We start from the raw sequence: 25,029 nt of genomic DNA, 5'->3' as shown, positions 1-25,029 counted from the left end.
AAAAATAATAAATAATATAAAAGTAAAAAAAAAGAAAAAGAAAGTAGAGGGCTGGAGAGATTGTACAGAGGATAAGGTGCTTGCCTTGCAAACAGCCAACCTGGGTTCGATCCCATGGCCCTCATATAGTCCCCTGAGCCCACGAGGGCAACCCCTCAAAAAAACAAAAAATAGTAAAAATTCAAGGAACTAACTCTAGTGGGGAATCACATACCAGCGTGCATGAGGCCAAGTTCTGTCTCTGGCACCACTGCCCAGACCCTGCACCCCAACCCAGCACTGCCGAGGCCCAAACTCCAAACCATCAGTCCACAGGGCCAGGAGTGGACCCACCGCCTTTGCCTCTCTTGCCCCTTGCTAGTCGGGGCAGGATGCAGCAGGCAGTTCAGGGCCCAGGGGATAATTCACGTCCCTTTGAGCTGGATTTGGGGGGCTGTGACATCAGCCTGGTGCCCAAGCCTGCAGGGCCCTGGGGGTGTCCAGCACCCTCTGCAGGGCCTCTGTGCTGTGTCCTGCTGGCACTTGGCTGCCCCCACGCTGCTCTGGCTTCAGCGCTCCTCATGGAGTTCCCCTGGTGGCTGTGGGACTCAGTGTCCAGCACTGGGCAGTTTCTGGGCATGTGCCAAGTGCTTCTGCCTGTTGGCAGGGGTGAGCCCACTGGGACAGTTTTGGAGGAGCTGGGGGGGGGGTTTCCAGTAGCCCACAGATGTGGGAAGGGTTCATCTGGAGAGTGGGAAGAAGTGACCACTAGGCTGGCCGCCTGGTCAGAGCCTGGGATGAATGCCCACAGCCCTGGGGCCCCGAGTGCTGGGTGGCCAGGCAGTCATGTCTGTCCCTCTGGCCTCACCGTTGCACCCTGCACTATGCCCTCTCTCACTCTCCCTGCCCTGGCCTTGAGGTCCCCTCTTCTCATCTCACCTGATGGCCAGGAAACTGACACGGGCTGTGGGAGTGGCACACTTCCCAACACTCAGCTGTCACAGCGCCCGGACCTTGGCTGAGAGCCACGGCCACACCAGACTTCCAGAAAACTGTCTCCCAAAGTCCACGGAAGGCAAAGGGCAGGGCAGGTACCCACCTATGCCACCAGGATTCCTGGAAGTTCCTCTCCCTGCCTCAGGGGGGCATCCTCGACCCTTCCCCTGGGCCTAGCAGTGGTGGTCTCGCGCATGGAGAAGGGCACACGAGTGGACACAAGCCCAGCCTTTAGGGAAAACAATTCAAACACCTGAAAACAAAGAACTGAGTTTCCAGGGGCCTGAGTGACAGCAGAGTCAGGAGGACGCTTGCCTTGTGCTCGACTGACCCGGGTTTGAGCCTGGAACCCCATATGGTCCCTGAGCCTGCCAGGAACGAGCCCTGAGCAGAGCCAGGAATAAGCCCTGGGCACAGTTGGTTGTGGCCCCCAAATAGCAGGGGTGTGGACACAAGTTCCCCCCACAGCCTCTGCTCCGTGGCCACAGCCCAGACCCACCTGCCTGCTGCCCAAAGCCCACAACTGGGCTGGCATATCCTTGGTCTGATGGACGTTCCCAGGCCTGCCTGCACCGTGGGTTCCATGCAAGGACCCATCCTCACACGCCAGCCAACCTCGGTGAATCTGCAGACTGGCCAGCCACAGAGTTCCCAGCCAGCTGGAGCGCGGCCAGCCCACACAGCTGTTCGGGCTAGCTCCCAGGAACGTGTCGCCCCTGACGTGGCTCCTTGGGAACAGCTTTGAGAGGGAGTGCTGCATGTATACATAGGTGCATTGCATGTGTGTGTGTACTGCATGTGTGCAGGCACGTGCAGCGTATGTATACTGCCTATTGTGTTTTATATGTGTATTGCATTGTGTGCTATGTGTCTATTGCATATGTGCATGTATGTCCTTTGCATACACATGTGCATTTGTGTCTATTGCATATGTGCATTGTGTATGCATGTCTATTGCCTGTGTGTATTGCATGTGTGTGCATGTGTGTGTATGTGAACATGTGCACTTGTGCTGTACTTTGGCTATCTGGCTGAGGGCATAATTCAACAGTTAAGGCCTCTTTAAAATTATTCCAGTTCAGATGATAAAGCAATCAACTTGACTTTTATTGATGTACTTTGTGATAATTCCATCTTCCATTCCTTTAACTTTTGTGGGAACAGGTAATATAAAAGTAATTTATTTTATTTTTTTTACAAAAATAAGGGGGGGCTGAAGCAATATTACAGCGGGTAGGGCGTTTGCCTTGCATGTAGCCAACCTGGGTTCGATTCCCAGCATCCCACATGGTCCCCTGAGCACCACCAGTGGTAATTCCTGAGTGCAAAGCCAGGAGTAGCCCCTGTGCATCGCCAGGTGTGACCCAAAAGCCAAAAAAAAAGTAATTTATTTTACACCTTGGGAAGGCTGGGGGTTGAGAGAAAACCTGGAGACACTCGTGGAGGGACCGTGACACCAGTGATGGGACTAGTGCTGGAAACTTGTATGCCTGAAAACGACTCTATTATGAATAACTTTGTAAACCATGGTTTTTGGTTTTTTGGTTTTTGTTTTTTTTGCTTTTTGGGTCACACCCTGCAATGCACAGGGGTCACTCCTGGATCTGCACTCAGGAATTAACCCTGGCAGTGCTCAGGGGACCATATGGGATGCTGGGAATCAAGCCCGGGTCGGCTGCGTGCAAGGCAAATGCCCTACCCGCTATGCTATCACTCCAGCCCCAACCACGGTATCTTAATAAAAGTCAATAATTTGTAGGGAACACACCCGGCGGTGCTCAGATTTTACTCCTGACTCTGCACTTAAGGAATCATTCCTGGCAGGGCTCGGGGAGGACCATAGATGGTGCCAGGAATCGAACAAGGGTCGGCCACGTGCAAAGCAAGAGCCCTACCCACTGTGCTATTGCTCCAGCCCAATCAAAATCAATTTGAAAAAGAATTTTGATTTGGCTGCTGATCAAACTTTGATTGCTCAGACAAACCCTTCCCAGTAAACTTCCTTGTTCACTGAAACTGTTTCCCACTGAGGCAGGAGGAGCATGCCTGGGTCCAGCCCCTGCAATACCTGGTCCCCCAGCAGCGGTGGCACGAGCGTCTTTCCCTGCCCCTAAAAGGACACCCGCTCACTCCATTCTGGATCTGAGTCTCCTGGCCCCCTGCCAAGGGGATCCGCTTTAAAATATACTTAGGGTACCAGCTTTGAGCCCAACACTTTCCTGCCATCATCCCGAACATCCCTGCCCCAGCTGCTCCCACTTAGGGAACAGGAAAGGGGGGTGTTCCCCTAAGTGTCCCCACAGACACACCCACCTCTCCTGTGTGATCTCCCAAGCACTTTCCTGACTGGGTTCTCAACAGCAGCCCCTGTTCACAGATCTGAGCTCTGGCTCCTGCAGTGACACCTACATCCTCTGCCCAGCTGAATGCCAGGGTGCCTCTGCCCCTGAGACAGGCCAGGCCTCCCACCTTCACCTGGACCCCGTGCCCAGTGCAGCCCACAATCAATGGCAGCCTCTGAGGTTACCAGAGCACCTTGATCACTCACTTCACATGACACCCACTGCCAGGTGCATCGCTAATCATTCGCATGTGATAAGCCCAGGTCACAGGGTCCGGGAGCATGGGGGAAGCTGGTGCATATCACCACCAGGGCTTTCCCGGAGAGAAACCCCTCCAGCTTCCTGGAGGTGAACCAGCGCTCCCTGTTGGTGTGTGTGTGTGTGTATGTGTGTGTGTGTGTGTGCTGGAGTCACACCACAAGTGTTTGGAAGCTTGGGGTCACCCACAGTGCTGTGGGACCACGAGGTGCTGAGGACTGAGCCCCAGATGCAAAGCCTGCACTCAGCCCCTTGAACTTAATGTTTCCTGAACACCTCACTCTCATGAGAGCAATTGTTTTTGTTGTGCTTTGTTTGGAGGCAACACATGGCAGTGCTCAGGGTTTACTCCTGGCAGGCTCAGGGAGCCACATGGGGTGCCGGGGATTGAACCCAGGTCAGCTGCATGCAGGGCAAGTGCCCTCCCCACTGTACTCTACCTCGGCTCCATAAATCAATTTTAGGCCAAGAACTGTTCACCAGCTAGATGTGACAAGAGCAAATGTGGCCTTTTTGCTCCTTTGCTTTCCTCCGAGGTAACTAAGGCCATTCTGAGGAAAAGACAAAGAAGCGGGAGGAGAATGCCCTGCAGCAACCCTCGTTCCCACACTCTGTTCTGCACCCCCACGTGGGACCCATTACACCTTTCTGGCTTTATAGGCCCGTGAAAAAGCCCAAAGAGACACAATCTGGCTTGATTTCTGACTTTGTGCTCCCCGATTTGCAAACCTAAGGCTCCTAATAAACAATTGTTTTCTCTTAGCCTCCTGGGGGGTATCTTTGGGACCAGGGCAGGTGTCTCTCGTACCTGTCCTAGGAATGGTTGTCCTGGGCTGGAGAGATAGGACAGCCGCGAGGGCGTTTGCCTTCCACACGGCCAACCCTGGCTCCATCCCCGGCATCCCATGCGGTGGCCTGAGTACGGCCAGGAGTGATTCCTGAGTGCGGAGTCAGGAGTAAACCCTGAACATTGCTGGTTGTGCCCCAAAACAAAACAAAACAAAACAAACCCATGATCCATATTCTCACCATCCCCGGTAGCCACGATGGGCGGCAGCAACGCTCTCTCCTGCTCTCCAGGACTTTCTGGAGACCGGGCGGATCTCGCGGGAACCTGGCGGCCAGCGGGCCGGAAACCTGGGGCGTGTGAACAGTGAGGCACGCAAAGCCAGAAACTGGAGGAAGATGGGTGAGGAGGGGATTCACCTCCGCGATGCCCCCCACCCAATCCCTATCCCTCGGGAACCCCCGAGGCGCGAGTGGAAGCCGGTGGCGCCATCTGGCGGCCACCCCGGCGAGCGACGAGCGGACCGTGCGCAGCCCCAGCCCTGCGGGGATATGAGGGGCCGCTGAGAGCGCGCGGCCTGGGGAGCCCGAACCTCGCGGTGCAGGGCGGCCCCCTCCCTGAACCCGGGCGCATCCCGCAACTCTCTGCACGCCCCGCCCCCCCACCTCGCGCCCCCGGCAGCGGCGCCCTGCGGGGCGCAGCGGGCACCCGGGGGTGGCCGAGGCCGAGGCGGCCTGCGCGCGTGCGCCCGCCCCACGCAGCGCCCCGCACCGCCGCGCGCGCGCACGCACGCCCCGACGCTCGCCCCCGCGGGCCGGGCTCCCACGCAGGGGCGCCCCCGGCCACGCAGGCCCTTCGGCGCGGGGCGCGGGTGCGGGCGGTCAGGCGCGCTCTCTCCACGGTACCCCGCGGGAGCGGAGACGTCGCCACGGCCTCCGCGGTCCCCTTAGGAGGGACACTCTCGAAGAGAGGGACCCGAGGGGCTGCGCGGTCCAGGCCCCTCGGAGCCAACCAGGGGGTCACCAGAACCAGGCCGCTCCCACCTGCCGGCTGCCGCGGCCAATGAGAGCGTGGCCCGGTGATGTCATGGCCCGGCCGGACCCGGGTGACGAAAGCCCCAGGTCGCCCGTCAGGGACCTGGCGCGAACCCACCCGCGGGGGTTCCGGAAGTTTCCACTGCAGCGGTGGAGCACGGTCTCGCCCCGCAGCCCTGCGCGTGCCACCAAACCGGCCGCTCGCTCGGCTGTCCCCAGGTCACCTCTCCCACCCCCCGCCGCGCGGGGGTCTCCCCACTCCGCGGGGACCCCCTGCATTCCCACTCGGGATCCCATGCGCGCGTCCTCATTCCCACAGGTGCGCCTCGTCCCCAGGAGCGTCCCCTGCTCCCCGCCAGGGCCCCCCAGATCCGGGGAAGCGGGGGTCAGTTCTATGCACTTGCACGTGCGCGTCCTGCAGGCCAGCTGCCGGGAGGTGCCGGGGGATGCTCGCCGCCCGAGGCTGCCGGGGTGTCCCCGTGCGTGCGTCCGTCTGGCGCGGTCGGCCACTGCGTCTGTCTGGGGCGTCACCCCAGGACGCCCTCCAGCGGCCCGCGTCCGTCTCGCCCGCCTCGGTCCGTCCGTCTGGCCCTGCGGGTGTCTGCGCCGGTCGCGTCTGTCCGTCAGTCGGCGCCACGCCGGGGTCTCTCGGGGCCGGGGCCGGGGCCGGGGAGGGACCGGGGAGGCGGCGGCGGGGAGGGCCGGGGGCGGAGCAGGGGCGGGCGCGGGGCGGGCGGGGGCGCCGTGCGGCCCGCAGGGGGTGTGTGCGGGGGGCCGGAGGCGGCGGCTGTCAGAGTCGGCTCAGCCTGCGCCCGGGATCATCGGCCGCCTCCAGCTCCCGGCGCGGCCCGGCCTCAGGTGAGTCTCCCGGCCCGCCCGCCGGGGGATCGGCACCCCCAAACGGGACGCCCCCCGCCGCCCCGCACTCCGCCTTAACTCCTCCCCGGCCGCCGCCGGTCCCACGCCCGCGCCCGGCTCGGCGCCCCGCAGGGGTCGGCCGCCGCCTTGGCTCCCGGATTCTTGGGGAGACCCCTTCCCCTCCACCGTCGCCCCCAAGTCTGGAAGCGCTGGGAGACAGCCCCCTGCTCGGGGCGGAACCCGCGCCACGCCGGTTGGCGGCGCCCGCTGGACCAGCCCCTCCGGCCCCTCTCCCCGCGACCCCGCGCCCCCCCTGCGCGGGCCCCTCCCGCGGGGACCCCGCCGTCTCGGTGTATTGGGAAGGGGAGGCTCAGCGGAAGCCCCGAGTTATAATTAGCCCCACTCGGGTTTCCAAGTTAATCTCCTGCACCTCCACCCCCTGCTCCGGGCGGCGGGGCTGGGGAGGGGGGACCGCGGGCAGAGGGGGTTGTTCCGACCCGGGGAATTTTGATCCCTTGGCTGGAGATGCCGGAACCCGCAGCGGCAGCTGCTGCCCCAAAATAGCGCCCCCGCCCCTGCCGCCGGGGAATCTCCGGAGCTCCGGGAACACGGAAATCCCGACTCACCCTTCAGACCCCTCCGCCATGCCGGGGAGCCCCCAGACCCCCGCCCCAAGTTCCCGGCTCGCCGACTCGGGGCGGGGAGCGCCGCGCTTCCCTCGGTCTCTGTTGCCCCCCGCAGGCTGCGCCGCGCACCACAGCGCCGCGCGCACTGGGGACTCGGGGGCCGGGGGGCTCGGCCTGGAGCGCCCCTGCGCCCCGGATGGGCAGGGTCGTGCGTCGTTGACCCGCGTCCGCAGGGAGCCGGCGCGGGAAGGTGTGGGGGGGCGGGGGTCGGCAACGAACCGGGAGGCACTGGGCGGGGCGCGGAGTCTGCAGGAAGGCAAGATCTGGGGTGCCCTGAGACCGACAGTTCCCACACCCTGATTGCCCCCCACCCGCCCTCCAGGGCCCCAGCCCTGGCCCAGGCCAGAGAGAAGAGATTGCGTCTTCACGGCCCGCGGGTCCCGCATCCGCTTCTTCAGGCAGACAGGGCCCCGCCCCTGACGTGGCCACTGCCGGCCAGCGGCCTCTGTGCCCAGCCCCGTGACCCCTGCCAGGGAAGGAGGTGAGGGCCAGGCCCTGTGGGCACAGGAGCAGATGGACCGGCGGGCAGGTCCCGTGGGGGTTGCTAGCATGTGCCCGGTGGGGTGGGGGTGCCCCCGCCTCCCTTCTGACCCTCCCTGGCTGTGTCCTTGTCTGCTGCGGCCCTCACTGCCCGCTCTCCTTGCTGCCAGCCCGCCCCACCTCCCCTGCACCTCTCTGATAACCCCCGGGTAGGAGTGCCACCTAATCTCACCAAGGCTGCCTCCCTGTCTCTCTCCTCTCTCTCTCTCTCTCTCTCTCTCTCTCTCTCTCTCTCTCTCTCTCTCTCTCTCTCTCTCTCTCTCTCTCTCTCTCTCTCTCTCTCTGACCCCCAGACACCCTCCTGCCCCCCAGAAGCCATGAGGCCCCCATCGCTTCAGGCCTCCCCGTTCCTCCTCCTCCTCCTCTTCCTCCTGGAAGGAGGGGTGGAGGGCCTGGAGGATCCAGAGCTGCTGGTGACTGTTGGCGGGGGGCGGCTGCGGGGCATCCGCCTGATGGCCCCAGGAGGCCCCGTCTCCGCCTTCCTGGGCATCCCCTTTGCTGAGCCGCCCGTGGGGCCTCGCCGCTTCCTGCCGCCTGAGCCCAAGCGGCCCTGGTCAGGGGTGCTGAACGCCACGGCCTTCCAAAATGTCTGCTATCAATTCGTGGACAACCAGTACCCTGGCTTTGAGGGCAGCGAGATGTGGAACCCCAACCGGGCGCTGAGCGAAGACTGCCTGTACCTCAACGTGTGGACCCCGTCGCCCCGGCCCACGAGCCCAGCTCCCGTTCTCGTCTGGATCTACGGTGGCGGCTTCTATAGCGGCGCCTCCTCGCTTGACGTGTACGAAGGCCGCTTCCTGGTCCAGGCCGAGGGCGCCGTGCTGGTGTCCATGAACTACCGGGTGGGCGCCTTCGGCTTCTTGGCCCTGGCGGGCAGCCGGGAGGCACCAGGCAACGTGGGGCTGTTGGATCAGCGGCTGGCGCTGCAGTGGATACAGGAGAATGTGGCCGCCTTCGGGGGGGACCCCACGTGCGTGACACTGTTTGGGGAGAGTGCGGGCGGCGCCTCGGTGGGCATGCACCTGCTGTCGCCCCCGAGCCGGGGCCTGTTCCACCGGGTGGTGATGCAGAGCGGCACCCCCAATGCGCCCTGGGCCACGGTGACCACGGGGGAGGCCCGGCGCAGGGCTACAAAGCTGGCCCGCCTGCTGGGATGTCCCTTCACGGGCACAGGTAGCAACGACACTGAGCTGGTGGCCTGCCTGCGTGCACAGCCGCCAAAGAAGCTGGTGGAGTTCGAGTGGCACCTGTTGCCACAGGACAGTGTCTTCCGCTTCTCCTTCGTGCCGGTGTTGGATGGGAACTTCCTTAGCGACACGCCCGAGGCCCTCCTGGAGGCCGGGGACTTCAGTGGCCTGCAGGTGAGCTGGGGCTGTGTGGGGGGTGGTGGAGGATGGAGCCACTCCCTCTAGGTCCCTTGGCCCCCCTCACTGCTCCTGGGAACCAACCCCAGAGGCCCATTGCTCCCTTCTCCCCATGGACTTAGATGGGGGCTGCGGTAAGCCACAGGGGACCCCGCTTCCGCTCTCTCCTCCCTCCCCGCCTAGCACTTAACTCTTGCTCCCCGAGGGTACAGGGCTGTAACGGTGCCTCTCTCTGGCTTTGTTCTTCTGTTTCTGTCTGTCTGTCTGTCCCTCCCACCTTCCCGTCCCCTTATCAGGTGCTGGTGGGTGTGGTGAAGGATGAGGGGTCCTATTTTCTGGTTTACGGGGCCCCCGGCTTCAGCAAAGACAACGAGTCGCTCATCAGCCGGGCCCAGTTCCTGTCCGGGGTGCGGGTCGGGGTCCCCCAGGCAAGTGACCTGGCCGCCGAGGCTGTGGTCCTGCAGTACACAGACTGGCTGCGCCCCGAAGAGCCCGAGCTCCTGAGGGACGCCCTGAGCGAGGTGGTGGGCGACCACAACGTCGTGTGCCCACTGGCCCAGGTGGCTGGGCGGCTGGCCGCCCGGGGGGCGCGGGTCTACGCCTACCTGTTTGAGCACCGCTCGTCCACGCTCTCCTGGCCCCAGTGGATGGGGGTGCCCCACGGCTACGAGATCGAGTTCGTCTTTGGGCTCCCCCTGAAACCAGGGCTGAACTACACCGCAGAGGAGAAAGACTTGGCCCGGCGGATGATGAGATACTGGGCCAACTTCGCACGCACAGGGTCAGCGGGGACAGAGGCTGGGGTGGGGGCGGGGAGGCCAGGGAGGAGAGGGCGCAGACAGCAGAATGAGACAGCAGAAAGGGCCTGAGAGGACAGACAGAAGGAGCTTAGGAGCAGGACCTGGGGCTGCACTTGACCTGTCTGAAAAAAATCCCACATCATGTGGATGTTGTCCAAAGTAAAAGCCAGATTGGTTCGAAGGGGTGGGGGGAAATCCCTGACACCCCCACACTCATCAGCGTATTGCTGGTAGAAGTATAATAAGCTGTTGTAAATACGGTGTACTGAGCCAGTGTAACCGAGGATTTAAATAGAGGAGGGAAATGCAGCAGAAAAACGCGGGAAAAGGGAGAGGTGAGAGAAAAGAGGAAGGCTAGAGGCCGGGCAGACTCCTGAAGCTGTTGCGGGGAAAGAGGGGGTGAAAGAGGTGGGCCTAGCAGGGGCCCAGGGAGGGTAGATCTGGCAGTTGCGGGCGGGGCAGGGCGGAATACCCTGAGCCTTGCCTTGCCTTCCGCAGGAACCCCAATAGTCCTCCGGACCCTAAAGGCTCGCAGTGGCCCCGGTACTCGGGGGACACACAGCAGTACGTGAGCTTGAACCTGCGGCCGCTGGAGCTGCGCCAGGGGCTGCACGCGCAGGCCTGCGCCTTCTGGAACCGCTTCCTCCCCAAGTTACTCAGCGCCACGGGTACGCGGGGTCCGGGCGCCGCGGGAGGAGAGGAGTGGGGGCCGGCTGGGTGTGACCCCACTCTTCTCCCCCGTCCCCAGACACTCAGGGTCCCTGCAGCTGCTCAGACCCCGCCGGCGGGGAGGCTGCCCCGAGGCCCCGGCCTGGCCTCCCCCTGTCCCTCTGCCTCCTCCTCTCTTGGCTCCTGCGCCTCTGACGCGTGCTCGGTCTGTGGGGCCGGCCCCCCTACACTCAGGGATCTCCAACCCAGCGCCCTCACTCTTGAGACCCTCAAGCGGGAGGGCCAGGAGGGTGGAGGGTGACCATTGACGACTCAGGGATCCCCACGCCTCTGTTGCCTCAGTAGAAATGGAAAAGCCACAATTTTTAATTTTTATTTTATAAATTTATCCTTTGCAGCCTAAGCCTGGTGTTGGGGGCTACGGGAGGCCCCGGGTCTGGATAAAAAAAACCCGGCACAGTGGGGCGATAACTGTCAATCATTTCTCTCTTCTCTTCTCCCCGCCAACCTTCGGATCCTCCCGCCTCTGTTCCCTGTCCCCGTCTTCCGGTCGTTGTCTTGTGCTTCTGCTCCCTGTCCCCGTCTTCCGGTCATGTTCTCGCCCCCCTCCCCCTTCCTGCCGTCCGTGTCCGGCCCCGCCCCTACCCGCATCCTCCCTCTGGTCTTTGGCGTTTTTCCCCTGATCCTCTCCCCACCCTCCCACGTGTCCTCCGTGCACTCGCCGCCCGCCCGCCCGCCCCCGCCCCCGTCCCTGACCTTCCCCGTGCCATCGCCCCGGCCGCAGACACGCTGGACGAGGCGGAGCGCCAGTGGAAGGCCGAGTTCCACCGCTGGAGCTCCTACATGGTGCACTGGAAGAACCAGTTCGACCACTACAGCAAGCAGGACCGCTGCTCGGACCTGTGACCCGGCGGACGCCGGCCCCGGCCCGCCCCCCCGCGCTGTACATACTATTTATTACGGGCTGGGATATAACACGAGCCCTCCCCGCCTCTGCCCGGCCCTCCCCGGGGCGCCCCGTCCTCTGCATGTCTCGGGCCGAGCCCCTCCCCCGCGGTGCCTTCGCCCCTCGGGGCTGCCAATAAACTGTTACACCACCGGAGTGTGCGCGACTCGGAGGGCGGGGACCGATCGCAACGTCTCCGCCGTCGAGGATGCGCGCAGAGCCCGGCGCGCCCGCAGAGACCAGCGCAGGTGCAGGACGCGAGCAGGCAGCGGCCGCCCCGCCCTCGCCCGCGCCTGCGCAGTCGGCGGCCAGCGCAGGGCATTGTGGGAGCCGCCCGAGCCCGCCGCCGCAGCCCTGGAGCCCCTGAGAGACGTCCACCTCGGCTTGGCCCCGCGCCCCGGCCGCCTGGCGCTGCTGTCCGGCCACTACCTCTACTACCACTACGGCTGCGACGGCGTGGACGACCGCGGCTGGGGCTGCGGCTACCGCACCCTGCAGACGCTGTGCTCCTGGCCAGCCGGCCGGCCCACGCGGGTGCCCACGTTGGCGGCAGTGCAGGCGGCCCTGGAGGACATGGGCGACAAGCCGCGTGGCTTCCGCGGCTCCCGGGACTGGATCGGCTGCGTGGAGGCCTGCCTCTGCCTCGACTACTTCGGAGGACCCCAGGGACGCCTGTGCCACGTGCCCCGGGGCACCGGGCTGCGTGGGCAGCTGGACTCGCTCTACTCCCACTTCGCGGGAGGCGGGGGGCCCGTGATGGTGGGGGGCGACGCAGACGCCCAGTCCAAGGCCCTGCTGGGTGTGTGCCTGGGGCCGGGCACGGAAGCTTCCGTCCTGGTCCTGGACCCTCACTGCTGGGGGGCTCCACAGAGCCCCCGTGACCTCCAGGCCGCCGGGTGGGTGGGCTGGCATGACGTCAGCACGGTCTTCAACCCCGCCTCGTTCTACAACCTGTGTCTGACCAGCCCAAGCCCGGACAGTACAGGGGCCCATTCCCTGGACTGAGGCTCGCCGTGGCCCCCCATATTCCACCCCATGTCCTTTATCCAAGGAACAGGCCCAACCCTCGGTAACAATAAAGCGACAGGCCCCGCTAGCCCCGCCTGGCCCATCTTTGGGGGGCGGGGCGCGGGGCTCCTGGCAGTCCCCGTGGAAGTGCATTTATTGGCAGTAGGGCTGAACGTACAAAAACTGAGCTGGCTGGGGCACGGCAGTCAGTACAGAGACCGGGAGTGAGACGCCAGGCGCTCAGAAGAAGTCCACGTCATCTGGAGCGTCCAGGTCACGGTATTCCACAATGGCCCGTGGGTCCCCACGAACCATCCTGTGGTGAGCCGAGAGGTAAGAAGGGATGAGCTGAGGGTCCACGGACGAGCAGAGGGCAGGAAAGCCCGGCCACCTTGGCTCCTCACCTGTTGCGAGGCTTGCCGGGATAGCCTCCCTGGCCTCGGAAGGCATCGTAGTTGCCTCGGCCAGCACCGTAGGGGCCGTGGGGGTACGGAGGCCCTCCTGTGGGGACTGCGGGGCGGACACCACCAGCTACAAAGACCATCGGGGCTGTGGTGAGGAACCACCTCAGCCATCTGCACTGCCCATCCTCCCACCCGACCCCCCACCTCCTGCCCCTTCAAACCCCCTCCTGACTTACCTCCGTAGCCCAAGATGGGGGGCCGCGGCTGACCATAAGGCATGAGGCCCTGCGGAGTCTGGTGCGGGTAGGGGAGTCCTGGAGTCAGGCCTGGGGGGAGTACAACAGGAAAAGGAATGTGAATTACTGCGTGGGAGCGGGGCCAGAGACGAGACAGGGTTGAGACACTCGCTTTGCATGCAGACCACCCTAGTTCAATTCCCAGTACCACAGTGTCCCCTAAGCATCCCTGGGGGTAGCCCCCTGGCAGGGCCAGATAAGGCCCAACCATACCCCACCCTCTAAAGAACACCTTCCTAGAGCTGTCCTTACTCAATGTAAGAAACACGGGATGCTTTAGAGGGGAGGTGACAGCAGGGCAAGCCCCCATGGATCGTATCTTACTCTGGGCGGGGCCGGGAGGCTGGGCGGGCTTGATCTCAGGCAGAGCCGGGCGCTTGGCATCAGTGAGGAAGTTGTTGAAGAACGCCACCTCCTTCTTGACCTCCTCGATTTTCTCAGCGTGCTTGTTGAAGATGTGCTTGCGCACAAACTCAGGGCCCTAGTGGGGGAAGAGAGGGTGAGAGCCCTGCGCCGAGTGTGAGCTCCGCAGCCCACCCCCCCGCCCCCACCAGCCTGCCTCTCAACATCTCAGACCTTGAATTTCTTGCCACTGAGAGGGCAGAGCCACTTATCCTTGCCCAGTTCCTGGGTGTTAGAGGTGACAAACTTCTCCACTTCCTGTTCGGGGTCTTTACGCCCCATCTTCTGGGCCTCTTCCTCAGACAGGGACTCCCGCACACTCAGCAGGGGTGTCAGCTTCTCCTCGAATGTCTTCTGCCACTCGAGCACTATGGTGTGGGGACAGACAGGCCTTGGAGCAGGGAGCCAAAAGGGGACTCAGGTTGTACCTGGCCCCCAGAAGAGTTACGGGGTCGGGAAGCACGCACCTTCGCCGTGACTGATGCGGTTGGGGGGCATGGGCCCACGCACGTGGATGATGCCACAGCGGTTAGGCATCTCGTCCTCGTTGGGGTACTCGCAGGTGTTGTAGTAGTCCAGCGAGTGGACGATGCGCAAGTACAGGAGTAGTTTGTCCAAGACCTGAGAGCACGAGCAGCAGAGTTGGCCCCTGGCCCTGCAGCCAACCCCCTAGAGCCTGGTCTGCAGCCCCGCCTGCACCCATAGGCACCTTGATCAGCTTCTCATCCCGCTCCACATTGATCTCAGCAGGGTTCCCCTCCTTGGGCGGCTCCTCAGGGGGCGCCCCTCCACTGCTCCCCAGCAGCTCCTCCTCCTCGGCGCTCACTTCCTCGATCAGGTAATCGGTGATATTCTTCAGGATGGGGTTCTGCGAGGGCAGGCTCTGGGGGGGAGAGTGCACAGAGCAGTACAGTAAGGGACGGACTCGGACCGCTGCCCGGGTAGGCACCCAACGGGGGCCCTGGGGCGGCACTGACCACTGGCAGAGGCGGCGTGCCGGGCTCCGTTGCCCAGAGCTGGGTCCTGTCGTCCAGTGTGTGGATCAGCTTGGCCGCCAGCTTGATGTCATTGCGCACGATCTGCTTGTGCTGGGTGATGCCATTGATGTTCCGCACTCGGCGTGTCAGGTCTCTGTTTACCCCGGGGCTCAGCTCGCACTCCCGGAGCTGGAAGCAGGAGGGCGCTCAGCTCCTCTGGCTGCCACAGAGGTGCGGGAGCACCGAGCTACAGGGGGCCAGGTCCCTCCCCTCCCGCTTCCCACACTCACTCGGATATTCTGCAGATTCCAGCAAATCTCCTTAATGTTCACGCTGCGGTCAAAGGTTACCCAGCCACGCCGGAAAAATCTGAACAAGGAAGGAGTGTGAATGCCGTGGCATGTGGCCAGCCACTGGCCTCTGCACCTCACGCCTGCTCCCCCTCTGCTCACCTCCTCTCAGGCTGCGGCTCCGAGAGGGCCACGCGCATAAAGCCTGGGTATCTCTTACAGAGCTGAGAAACAGGAACAAAACCCACTTAGAGATTTGAGGTTCTACCTTCCCCTGGAGACCTGGGAGACCCCCGTCCCCGTCCCCCCACTCACGGAGATGATCTCGGCCCGGGAGATGTTGGGGGCGATGTTGCGCATGAACAGGGAGCAGGTCTTGTGCAGGGGCCTAGGCTTACATTCCAGCCCGGGCCCGTCCTTGGCTTTCTCCCGCTCTTCCTCCTTGGGCTTCTCCTTCTCCTTCGACGCTTCCTCTGAGCAGGTGGCAGAAGAGAACTGGGATATGCATGCGCCCAGAAGGTCCACAACCCCTCCACGCTAGGGGGCAGGCTGACACCCCCCCCTCACCCGCCCCCCCCCCACACGGGCAAGCCCCATCACACACACACACAACTCCCACTAGAGGGCAGGCTAACCACACTCTCACACTAGGGGGCAGGCAAACATACTCACACACTCTCCCTCCTGCCAAAAAAAAGCACCCTCCCTACAGCCTACCGTACCCCTACACTGCTCATACACTCACGACGAATGGGCCCAGCTAGACAATACAGCTAGGGCAGTGGCTCAGTGGCCAAGCACGAGGCCTGGCATGAACTCCAGGGTCCGAATCCCGGCAACCAGCTCCCAGCCCAGCCCCAACCACGGCCCCAACCCAGGCCTACCCGACTCCTCCTTCTCCTCCTCTGCCTGGCCACTCTCCGAGCCCGACTCCGACTCGGACACACTGCCCTCATCAAAGCTGTCATCGCCGCTGTGCTTTCTGTTCCTCTTTTTGCTCTGTGAAGCAACGCACCCAGTGAGTGGCAGCCCAGACCCCCACTGATGCCCACGAGGCAAGCAGTGCCCACCTTTTTGGCCTCCTTCTCCGAGTCCTCTTTCTTCTCTTCCTTGTCCCCTTCGCCCTCCGACTTCTTGGTCTTGTCTTCACTGGAACTGTCATTCTCGGCCTACAGACAGAGCTGCATGGAGACCTCCCTTCCCCCCTGCCCAGCTCCAGCTCCCGGGGCCAGTGCTCTGACCTGTTTGCCCTCTTCTTTCTTGTCCTCTTTGTCATTGGCCTTGCGTTCTGCATCTCCCAGGCCTGGGCCAGCCCGGCCTTCCTCTTTCTTGCTGGGGTCCCCAGGCTTTCCTGCCTGCTCCTCCTCCTCCTCCTGCTCCAGGATGCGTAGGTCATTTTCTGTCCCTCCTTCCATCTTAATCACAGCTACCGGAAGCAGACCGAGCCATCAGTGCACAGGTCCTGGCCCTCCATGGCTGTCCCCCACAACCCCCGAAGCCCACTGGCCCAGTGCACGTACCAGCGTCCAGCATCTTGACGATGGCATCAGCTTTGTCGATGTCCAGGAGGAGGTTATCGAACCAGCCTGTCTCCATGAGGGACAGGAAGACCCTCAGGCGGTTCTGCAGGGCCCCCCGGGCCTCCTGCCTTCGCTTCCCCACCTCATCTGGGTGGTACTTAGACCGGAACCTGCAAGGCGAAGGGGAAGGCAGAGACAGTCACAGGGGCCAGCGCCAGGACATGGGGCGGGGCGCAGGCAAGACGGGGCAGTGCCCGTCCTCTCACACCCACACGGGCTATCGGTGCACAGCTAGGGGAGGGGGTGCACTGTGACCACCCCCCACCCTCCAAAGGAGCCAGAGGTTCTGCTCTGACAAGACTCGGGGAGAACCAGAGACTGAGCGCCTGGGCTGGGGAGGGCTGTGGCCGGAGGAGACCACAGTGGCAGCAGCAGGGCCTCGCCCCAGAGCTCCCGAGGGGAGAGCTGAGGAACGGGGAGGCCCCAAGCGTTGCCCTCTCCTGCCCCAGGAGCACTCCCACCAGCTCCCGCCATCCCTCCGTGGCAGACAGAGGGACACCTGAAGTGCGCCAGAGAGGAAAGGCCAACCGAGGAAGGACACAGTTCTCCCCCAGGGAAGAGAAGCAGGTGGTGAAGCAAAGGGAGACCCAGAAATGCCCGGGTGCCCGCAGGCACTGCCCACAGGGGATACGAGGGAGAGAGAGAGGGAGAGCAGGGAGAAGAAAACACTTAAAGGAGGGCCTGGCAGGAAAGACAGGAATCAGGAGCAAGAGGGAAAGTGTGAGAAAGCCCCAGAGCGGGAAACCAAGGGGAATCAGAGCAGACACACGGAGAAAGTGGGGGGTCAGGAGTGTCGGACCAGGACGGAGGGGGACAGAGAGAGGGACAGGAAGGCTGGTGAAGACGACACTGGGAAGGCGGGGAGAGGGCAGCGGAGGACGGAAGAACCACAGGTCGAGGAGGAAAGGAAAGCCGCAGGCATCACCTCCAGGATCTTTACCTTGGCCGCTTGGTCAAACAGAGCTCAAGATTTAACTAGCCGCGCCCAGGGCCCACGCTGGCTGGTGGGCCACCGGCTGGCTCCTGGCTGGGGCGCCCGGCCCGGAGGCCCCAGCCCCGCGGGAGTCCGCGGGGGGGCCCTGACTGACTAGCTGCCTGAGCGATCACATTCAGCTAGACCACTGCATTGTGCACAGCGGTGCCCTGCCTGTCTGCCTGGCCGGGCAGCGCGGCTCAGCCCAGGGCTCATGTTTGGGCTGGGTATGGTGGGGGTGGAGATGGGTTTGCTCCGAGCTCCGTCGATGAGCGGGTGTAGTTCCCAGTTCTGGCTCTTTTCAAGGAGGAGGAGCAGAAAGAGGATGAGGAGGAGGAGCAGGAAGGGGGGAAAAGATGGTTGATTAAAATCAAAACATCCACAAAAAGAAAAAAATTAAAATTTCTTTTTTTGTCAAATGACCCTGAGAGCTTTGATTTGTCTCATCTGGATTCACTCGTTGCTTTTGGGAGGACGCCACAGCCACGCCGGGTCCCGGCGACGAGGGATGACGGCAACCCCAGAAGCAGCAAGTGGGGTGCAGCCGGCCTGTGGTCCCCGGGGAACAGGAGGCGCTGGCCAGTGGCCTGCAGAGCCCCACTCACAGAGGCAGTGGGGAAGGGAGAGAGACCCCTCGGCCGGTGCAGGTGGCCCCCCATCCCCCGCCCAGGAGGGGCAGCATGCCGGGAGCAGCAGGTCGCACTCACCACTCCTCGTCCTTGTGCGCCAGGAAGAAATCCTGCATCTGCTGCCGCCGGAAGTCCAGCTTGTAGTCATTGTAGCGCTTCACCGCCTCCGTCTCATCCACCGAGTCGTCCAGGGAGAGGAGAAACTCCTTGAAGCTCTTCATCACAGGCGGGGGCACACCCAGGTCAATCTCGGCGATGCTGCCCAGCCTGCAGACGAGGCGCCCAGCAGCAAGTCTTGGTTGGGGAGGAAGCGGGGGCCCAAGGTCGCCCACTGCCCCCTTCATACCCGGCCCCCAACCAGCTACTCCCAAGCCCACAAAAGCTCCTGTGTCCCTGACCGGTCTCTCCCGCCATGAGCCCCAAACAAACCCAAGTTGGCCCCACTCCCTTCTCCCAAAGACCCACAACCCGAGGTCTTTACCTGGCCTGGATGGGCAGAACATGATGCTGCATGATGTGGACATCTGGGTGGCCCCAGGGCTGAGGGGGGCCATAGGTGGGGCCCCCGCCCCCCCCAGCATAGGGCATCTCATAGCCACTGTGGTACGGGTCAGAACTGTGCTCATCCCTGAGAGTAGGGGACACAAGCGTCAAAAGAAAGGCATCACGGCACAGAGGCCTCGGCAGGCACCTGGGGAGCCCCTTCACTCCCGCCAGCGTTGAAGGAGTCATTAAAGCTGGGCGTCCTGTGGGAGGGCAGGCCCCCACCCGACAGCCACCAGGCCAACTCACCAGTCTCGCCTCATACGCTTCTGCGGGGGGCTGAGCTCGTGGCGCGGGGGCGAGAAGCGCTCCCGGCGGGTGCGGTCATAGTCCCGGTACTCGCCTCGACTGCGGCGCTCACGCCCGCGGTCCCACTCCCTAGAGGGGAAGAATGAGGATGGGAGAGTTGCACACCCCAACGGGCTGTTCCTTCCCCTGCTTAGAGCCTAAAATCGAGGAGAGCTGAGGGTGTAACTCAATGGCACAGCACACACCGTGCATATGTAAACCCAGAGCCTGCGCCCTGGACTACAGACTAAAAAATAAGGGCCGCAGTGAAGAATTTGGGCCGCTCCGGCGGGCACCACCAGCTGGAGATGCTCCGGACCCCAGACCGGGCCAACAACACCGGGGGGCCTGACGGAGAAGGTACAGCTGGCACGCCTTCTGCAGATGCAGCCCCAGCGACACTGAGCAGCTACTAACACAGCTCCGGTATGTGGGACTGGGACACCTCCAAACCCCGAGGCTGCATAAGCGGCCGCACAACCTTTCCTGATATACAAAATATATGCTCAGGAATGGCTCCGCCACCCCTAAGCGTCCATTATCGCAGAGGCACAGAAACCAATCACAGAACACAGCGGCTGCTGGCAGTTATAATCCTTTTGGTACCGGCACCTTCTTGCAGAATGTCTCCAGACTGAGAACTAAGTCGCGGCCCCATGCCTGCCCTGGAGGGGAAAGGTTTTTCTCTCTCTCCTTTTCCTTGCTGGGGGGGAAGGGCATGGCAACCGCCATATTATGAGGACCACTAATGAGAGATACAAGCCTGCAATGATCCAATTTCTGGAAGAAATTTCCCTGGACTTAGTTGCTAAAATACAGAAATCCAAAACTGCTATCTCAGCCGCGCGACCTCATATCTCTCCACAGCAGGTCTGTCTCTAGTGGGAAACTCCTAATAATGAGTTTTTTGTTGAAATATTGAATGTAACCAAAGTAAAGAGAAAGTGGGGCCGGAGTGATAGCACAGCGGGTAGGGCGTTCACCTTGCACGTGGCCGACCCAGGTTCGATCCCCGGCATCCCATATGGTCCCCCAAGCACGGCCAGGAGTAATTCCTGAGTGCAAAGCCAGGAGTAACCCCTGAGCATCGCTGGGTATGACCCAAAAAGCAAAAAAAAAAAAAAAAGTAAAGAGAAAGTAAAGTGAGATTTATCAGTTACACAGGTGGGGGAGGGAGGGATGGGAGGTATACTGGGGTTTTTTTGGTGGTGGAATATGTGTTTCAGCATTGTATAACTGAGACTTACGCCTGAAAACACTGTAATTTTCCATAGGGTGATTCAATAATAATAAAAAAACAAATAAATAAAAATAATAAAATTTAAATAAATAAATAAAAATAAGGGCCGAAGAGGTAGTTCAGTGAGTAGGGTGCTGGCCTTGCATGCTTCTGACCGGGTGTCGATCCCTGGCACCCCACAGCCCAACAGGAGTGATCCATGAATGAATGCAGCTGGACGTGGCCCAAAAACAAACCAAAAATAAGTCAATAAACAAACACCTACGAGCCAGGGAGAGCATTCAAAGGGCCAGGGCCCTGGGTTCGCTCCCTGCACCACTTAGTCTCCTGAGGAGAAGCCAGTCCTGCCCCACAGTCCCTCCACACACTCCAGGCAGAGCGGCGTTCTTGTCGCCACCCTCACGCTCACCAGCTCTTCCCAGGTCCGGCCTGCCTTCCTCCCTCTCCATGGCCGTCCCTAAGGAGCAGCACAAGCCCTGCTGGAGGGCGCTGACTCCCGCCTCCTGCCCCCTTCCCTGCACCAGCAGCAGGATCCCAGGATGCCCTCATCACCAACCTCCCTGTCCTGTCAAGTCTCGACCTCAGGGCCGGAGCGACAGCACACCGGGTCAGATGCTTGCCTTGCATCTGGCCAACCCAAGTTTGATCCTCAGCACCTCATAGGGTCCCCTGAGCCCACCAGGAGTGATCCCTTAGCGCAGCGCCAGGAGAAGCTCTAAGTACCACCAACTGTGGCCCAAACCAGCTCACCCCCCTACTAAAGCCTTGACCTCAGAGCCTATGCACTGTCCCATGCCGAACACCCCACCACCTTTGCCCCGCCAGCTGTGTGGACCTGCCTCCACCTGCGCCACTTCTGATGGTGTCTCTGATGCCAACATAAATCTCTCTCAGCCATGTTCTTGCTCCACTGCCAATAAATGCTTCTCAGAACCAGGGTTGAGGCCTCCCCACCTGTGCACATATATCAGCCTCCCTCGGCCCTAACAAAAAAAAAAAAACCCAGGGGAATGTAATACAGTGGGGAGGACACTTATCTTGCAAGAGGCTACCCCAGGTTCAATCCCCAGCACCCCATGTGATCCCTGAGCAGAGTCAGGAGTAAGCCCTGAGCGCTGGGAAAGAAAGGAAGAGAAAGAGCCCACAAAGTTAATAAAAAAAGGTTATTCTGGGACCACACGGAGCCCTGTTCTGGGGACCATATGCGGTGCCAGGGATTGAACCCAAGTTGGCTGTGTGGGAGGCCAATGCGCCATCCTACTGCTCCAGCCCCAAGGTGACTATATTCTTATTCAGTTGATGCCCAACCTGCCATAGGATTTCTTTGATTGTAAAGAATATAACCTTTTCAAAACTGCAAGTAACTTTAATACTATTCATAACTTGACTCATAACTTGTACTGGGGGGGTGGCGGGGGTATACCCAGCTCTGTGCTTAAGGGTCACTCCCAGTGGTCCTCAGCATGGAACAGACACAGAGCTCCTATATGCCAAGCTCAAGCTGCACCTCCCCCCGGCCCCAGGAAGGCCCCTATGAGTGAGTGCTCTGTCCTATACGGATCCCCTGTGCTGGGGCTCGAGAGAAGACACTAGGGGGCACGCTGACCTTGCACATGGCTGACCCAAGTCAATCCCAGACAGTTACCTGAACCCTAACCAGAGTGATTCCTGAGCACATACCGAAGAGTCAGGCCTAACACAGCCAGGTGTGGCTCAAAAAATAAACAGACAAATCAAGGGCTCGGCTTTGCTCTTAGTGGGGGCTTTGCCATAGCCCCAAACTTTCTAGTCAGAAAGGTCCAAATCCACTCACATTGGTGAAGTCTTCCAAAATCTCAGTTTTCACTGGAAAGTTTCACAACCCGTGGCAATAAAACTAAGGATTCTTTTAAGTAACAAGTTCTCCTAATCTGTTTGCAAGAGAACATCTAGCACACACCCAGCTATGAGCAGCCGCTGATCCAGGAGCTCCGTCCCTTTCCTGCCAGCTCCCCACCTGCTGTGGCAGGGCTCCTGTGCAGCCACCGATGAGAACAGGCAAGACCCAGAGGAACAGTGCGCACGTCAGAGCAGCACTGCTCCACTGGGGACCACACGGCTCCCTGTGGGCCCCCGGATACTTCAACAAGCCCACAGGTGAAAATCCTGTAAATGGACAGTCAACCTGTAGGATGCAGGGTTGGCCCCCAACTGAAAAAAAGCAAGCTTGAAAGGGGGCCACGCCGGGAAAAGGTTGAGCTCATGCTTGGTGCACATGCCGTGTAAACATGTGGTCACCAGCACAACCCCTGCTGGCCTACACACACCTGGCACACACGGGCAGGTCTGCTGTCCGTGACGCTCCCCCACCCAAGGGACTTTAAAGTACCCCACATACAAGAAGTGCAACTCGAGCAAGCACCAGGCAAAAGAGTGTGCATCGTGGTTGGACGAGCACTGAAGTGGCCCCTGATAAACAACTCCACAACCCTAACATGAGTGGCTGAGCGAAGAGTGTCCCCCAGTCAGCACAACTGGGGGAGCCCACAGTAAGCACCCAGGCTGGGTGTGCAACCACAACCTCCCACACTGTGTGACCCCTGGCTCTCAGAGCAAGCCCGAGCACAAAATAGAACCAAAAACCCTCGGTCTACTGCTGCGGCTAGGAGCCAGCACTTGCTTGTGCACAGATGACCAGGGTTTGATCCCCAACACCGTGGACAATTAAGCCCCGGGTTTCACACATTCAAGGCAAGTGCTCTATGGAGCCATACCCCAGTCCCCTCTTTGGCCCCAAGAAGTTTAGACTGTTTATTGCTATTCCAGGGCAGCGCCAGTGCCACCAGCCACTGCTCCACACCATCCACATAAACACCAATTAGTGAAGATCCTGGGTATTCGCTCTAAAAAGAACCACAACCAGGCTGGAGAGAAGGTACAGCGTGTAGGGTGCTGGCCTTTCCAGAGCTGATCTGGCTGATCCCCAGCCAGACAGATGGCCACCCGAGTTCTGCCAGGAGTGATTCCTGGGAACCGTGGAGAGTCACCCCCCCACACCAAAAGACACCAAGGTTCTGTGGACCCACTACCCTAAACAGTATGTGCTGTTGCGCCCCCAACTTGAAATACTGGCTCCCACTGCATCAAAAAAAGCCACTCATTGCCCCACACCTCTCATTAGCAAAGCCATGCCCCAGGCCCTGCTCCAGTCAGAAACACTCATCCTGTTTTCAGTTATTTGGAGGTGGGCGGTGGGGGGTGGGGGGGTGTCTCACACATGCCAGAACTATCACTCCTACAGGGGTAGAACCCAGCCCACCCACATGTAACCCATGAAGCTCTCTCCAGTGCCCAAGACAATAGACTTTGTTTCTTTCCTTGGAAACCCCAGGGAGAGGCCAGTACCAGTCTCCACAATGCTGAGACGTCCTGACTGCAGGAGGACTCACTTGCCAACAGCGACCCAACTGATACGCACATCACAGCAAAATGCTCATGTGTCTCCTGGAACCTGGTTCATCGGCAGGTGCAAGAGCCAGTTATGACGCCTCTCGCACATTCCCACTTCTTTCTCAAACCACCTCAAGGACGAGGCCTCTGCACACATGCCTGAACGCTCACTGAGACCGCAAAATGAATCAAAGACAGCCGGAAAAATAATACAGAGGACCTAGAACCGGGCCCCGGGCGACAGGACAGCGGTGGAGGGCATTTGCCTTGCACACACACACGTCCGACCCGGGTTCGATCCCCGGCATCCAAAGGGTCCCCCGAGCACTGCCAGGAGTAATCCTGAGTGCAGAGGCAGGAGTAAACCGGGTGTGACCCAAAAAGCCAAAGAGAAAAAAGGGCGAGAAGATGCTGGCCCTGAACTCGGCCAACCAGCGGACCTGGCGCGACCCCCGAGCACCAAGACACACCAAGCAACCTAATCAAACCCACACCATCCACACTCTTCCCCAAGAAGCGAGTACCCAGAAACGCCGGCGGGAAGGGTCTGCCCGCGTCCGCACGGCACCCCTCGCACGCTGACGAGGCTGCACAATCCCCCGGGACGTGCAGAGCCCCGGCACCGGCGCGCACGTCCGGGCTGCGGGCGCGGGCGGCCCCCTCTCCGGGCGGTGGTCCCCGGACGCACGCAGCCCCCCGCTCCGCCCCCAGCCTGGGCCCCGCACGCGGCGGTCGCGCGAGAGGCTCGGCGGCGCGCGCGGCGGGGCCGAGGCGCGCCTGACAGAAAGCGCGCTCGCACCGGTCGTTCCAGTCGTCCCCCCGACGCCTCTCGTCCCGCTCCCGGGACCGGTCGTAGTCGCTGCGCTCCCGCCGGAACTTGTCCCTGCGCCGCCGGTCGTACTCGTCGTCGCTGTCCCCCATGGCGCGGCGTGCGGGGCCTGCAGCGCGCGCGGGGGGAGACCGGGGTGCGGGACAATGAGCGGCGGCAGCACGACCCCTGCCGGGGCCCGCCCCGCTCCCCGCGTCCCGCCCGGGTCCCGCAGCCCGGCCCCTCCCCCACCTGGGAGCGGTAGCGGCCGTTAGCCTCGCGCCGGGGTCGGCGGGTTTTCCCGGCCGCCTGGGCCCGCCCCTCGCCGCGGGCGCGCGACGACAACGGCGACCGGGGGACGAGGGAGACGCGGGGCTCTCAAGAGGACGCCGAGGGGGGCGGCGAGGAAGAGGCAGCGGCGGCCACCAGCGGGCTGCGCGCGCCACTCGCGCTGCGCCTGCGCCCCGCGCGCCACGACGCCGCGAGCCGCCGCCACTCGCGCCCGCGCGGCCTGAGCCCAGAAAAGCGCCGAGCGAAGAGGCGGCCGGGCCCGGGGCACGACGGGAAGGGGCGGGGCCGCCCAAGTCTCGCGCGCCTTCGGGGACGAGAACGGCGCGCGCCCCGGCGAGTACGGGAGCCGGGCTGGGCCTCGCGCCCGCGCGGAAGGCAGGGTGGGGGGAGCGCGGGCCGCGAGGGGCGCGTCTTCGGGCCGGGCTCCCGGGCCGGGGCCCCCGCGGTGCCGGCCACCCCCCCTCCCCCGCTCGCCTTCGGTCACGGTGCCCCGCAGCCCCGCCGCGGGCGTTCCCTGGACCTCGGGAGGGCGGGCGGGCGGGCGGGCGGCGTCGCCCCTCTCGGCGCGGGGGCAGGGGCAGGGGCAGTGCGGGCGCTCCAGGCGACGCAGCA

The 25,029-nt window shown here is 62.1% G+C and overlaps 3 protein-coding genes across 12 annotated transcripts; 2 read left to right on the top strand and 1 right to left on the bottom strand.

Annotated features, from left to right (window-relative positions):
• The first annotated feature begins 5,829 nt into the window (after positions 1-5,829).
• On the top strand, positions 5,830-11,412 carry ACHE (acetylcholinesterase (Cartwright blood group)). 2 transcript variants are annotated; one of them, XM_055134323.1, is made up of 6 exons: positions 5,831-6,254; positions 7,263-7,421; positions 7,774-8,841; positions 9,141-9,625; positions 10,143-10,312; positions 11,098-11,412. In XM_055134323.1, exons 3-6 carry the CDS (start codon positions 7,798-7,800, stop codon positions 11,217-11,219), a joined length of 1,821 nt encoding a protein of 606 aa, XP_054990298.1. In that variant the 5' UTR covers positions 5,831-6,254; positions 7,263-7,421; positions 7,774-7,797; the 3' UTR covers positions 11,220-11,412. The 2 variants fall into 2 exon arrangements, with proteins under 2 accessions (XP_054990297.1, XP_054990298.1); XM_055134322.1 differs by lacking the exon at positions 7,263-7,421 and having other exon boundaries at positions 5,830-6,254.
• On the top strand, positions 11,351-12,355 carry UFSP1 (UFM1 specific peptidase 1 (inactive)). Its single transcript, XM_004617193.2, has one exon. The coding sequence runs from the start codon at positions 11,833-11,835 to the stop codon at positions 12,262-12,264; it is 432 nt and encodes a 143-aa protein (XP_004617250.2). The 5' UTR covers positions 11,351-11,832; the 3' UTR covers positions 12,265-12,355.
• Positions 12,356-12,403: 48 nt separating this feature from the next.
• SRRT (serrate, RNA effector molecule) lies at positions 12,404-24,671 on the bottom strand. Of its 9 annotated transcripts, none has more exons than XM_055134311.1 (20): positions 24,379-24,671; positions 24,118-24,256; positions 18,611-18,739; positions 18,300-18,446; positions 17,897-18,085; positions 16,157-16,326; positions 15,878-16,062; positions 15,707-15,805; positions 15,521-15,635; positions 14,952-15,109; positions 14,799-14,860; positions 14,637-14,715; positions 14,347-14,535; positions 14,079-14,252; positions 13,837-13,990; positions 13,544-13,737; positions 13,292-13,448; positions 12,908-13,012; positions 12,672-12,816; positions 12,404-12,583 (listed from the first exon to the last, which is right to left on the bottom strand). In XM_055134311.1, exons 2-20 carry the CDS (start codon positions 24,237-24,239, stop codon positions 12,508-12,510), a joined length of 2,649 nt encoding a protein of 882 aa, XP_054990286.1. In that variant the 5' UTR covers positions 24,240-24,256; positions 24,379-24,671; the 3' UTR covers positions 12,404-12,507. The 9 variants fall into 9 exon arrangements, with proteins under 9 accessions (XP_054990286.1, XP_054990290.1, XP_054990294.1 ...); XM_055134315.1 differs by having other exon boundaries at positions 12,672-12,798; XM_055134319.1 differs by having other exon boundaries at positions 12,672-12,777.
• Positions 24,672-25,029: the final 358 nt, after the last annotated feature.

Source organism: Sorex araneus, chromosome 4, assembly GCF_027595985.1.
Source record: "Sorex araneus isolate mSorAra2 chromosome 4, mSorAra2.pri, whole genome shotgun sequence".
Classification (NCBI taxonomy): Eukaryota; Metazoa; Chordata; class Mammalia; order Eulipotyphla; family Soricidae; genus Sorex; species Sorex araneus.
Note: the sequence above shows the minus strand (reverse complement) of the source record. Positions and strands in the feature narration are given on the sequence as shown.

Excerpts from the sequence above, each read along its gene's own strand:
- SRRT (XM_055134311.1), bottom strand. The coding sequence starts at position 24,239 with ATGGGGGACAGCGACGACGAGTACGACCGGCGGCGCAGGGACAAGTTC. Across the intron at positions 18,740-24,117 it reads GGGGACGACTGGAACGACCG|GGAGTGGGACCGCGGGCGTG; the intron begins GTGCGAGCGCGC and ends CTTCCCCTCTAG. Across the intron at positions 13,738-13,836 it reads CCGCATCAGTCACGGCGAAG|TGCTCGAGTGGCAGAAGACA; the intron begins GTGCGTGCTTCC and ends CCCACACCATAG.
- ACHE (XM_055134322.1), top strand. The coding sequence starts at position 7,798 with ATGAGGCCCCCATCGCTTCAGGCCTCCCCGTTCCTCCTCCTCCTCCTC. Across the intron at positions 8,842-9,140 it reads GGGACTTCAGTGGCCTGCAG|GTGCTGGTGGGTGTGGTGAA; the intron begins GTGAGCTGGGGC and ends TCCCCTTATCAG. Across the intron at positions 10,313-11,097 it reads CAAGTTACTCAGCGCCACGG|ACACGCTGGACGAGGCGGAG; the intron begins GTACGCGGGGTC and ends CCCCGGCCGCAG.
- UFSP1 (XM_004617193.2), top strand. The coding sequence starts at position 11,833 with ATGGGCGACAAGCCGCGTGGCTTCCGCGGCTCCCGGGACTGGATCGGC.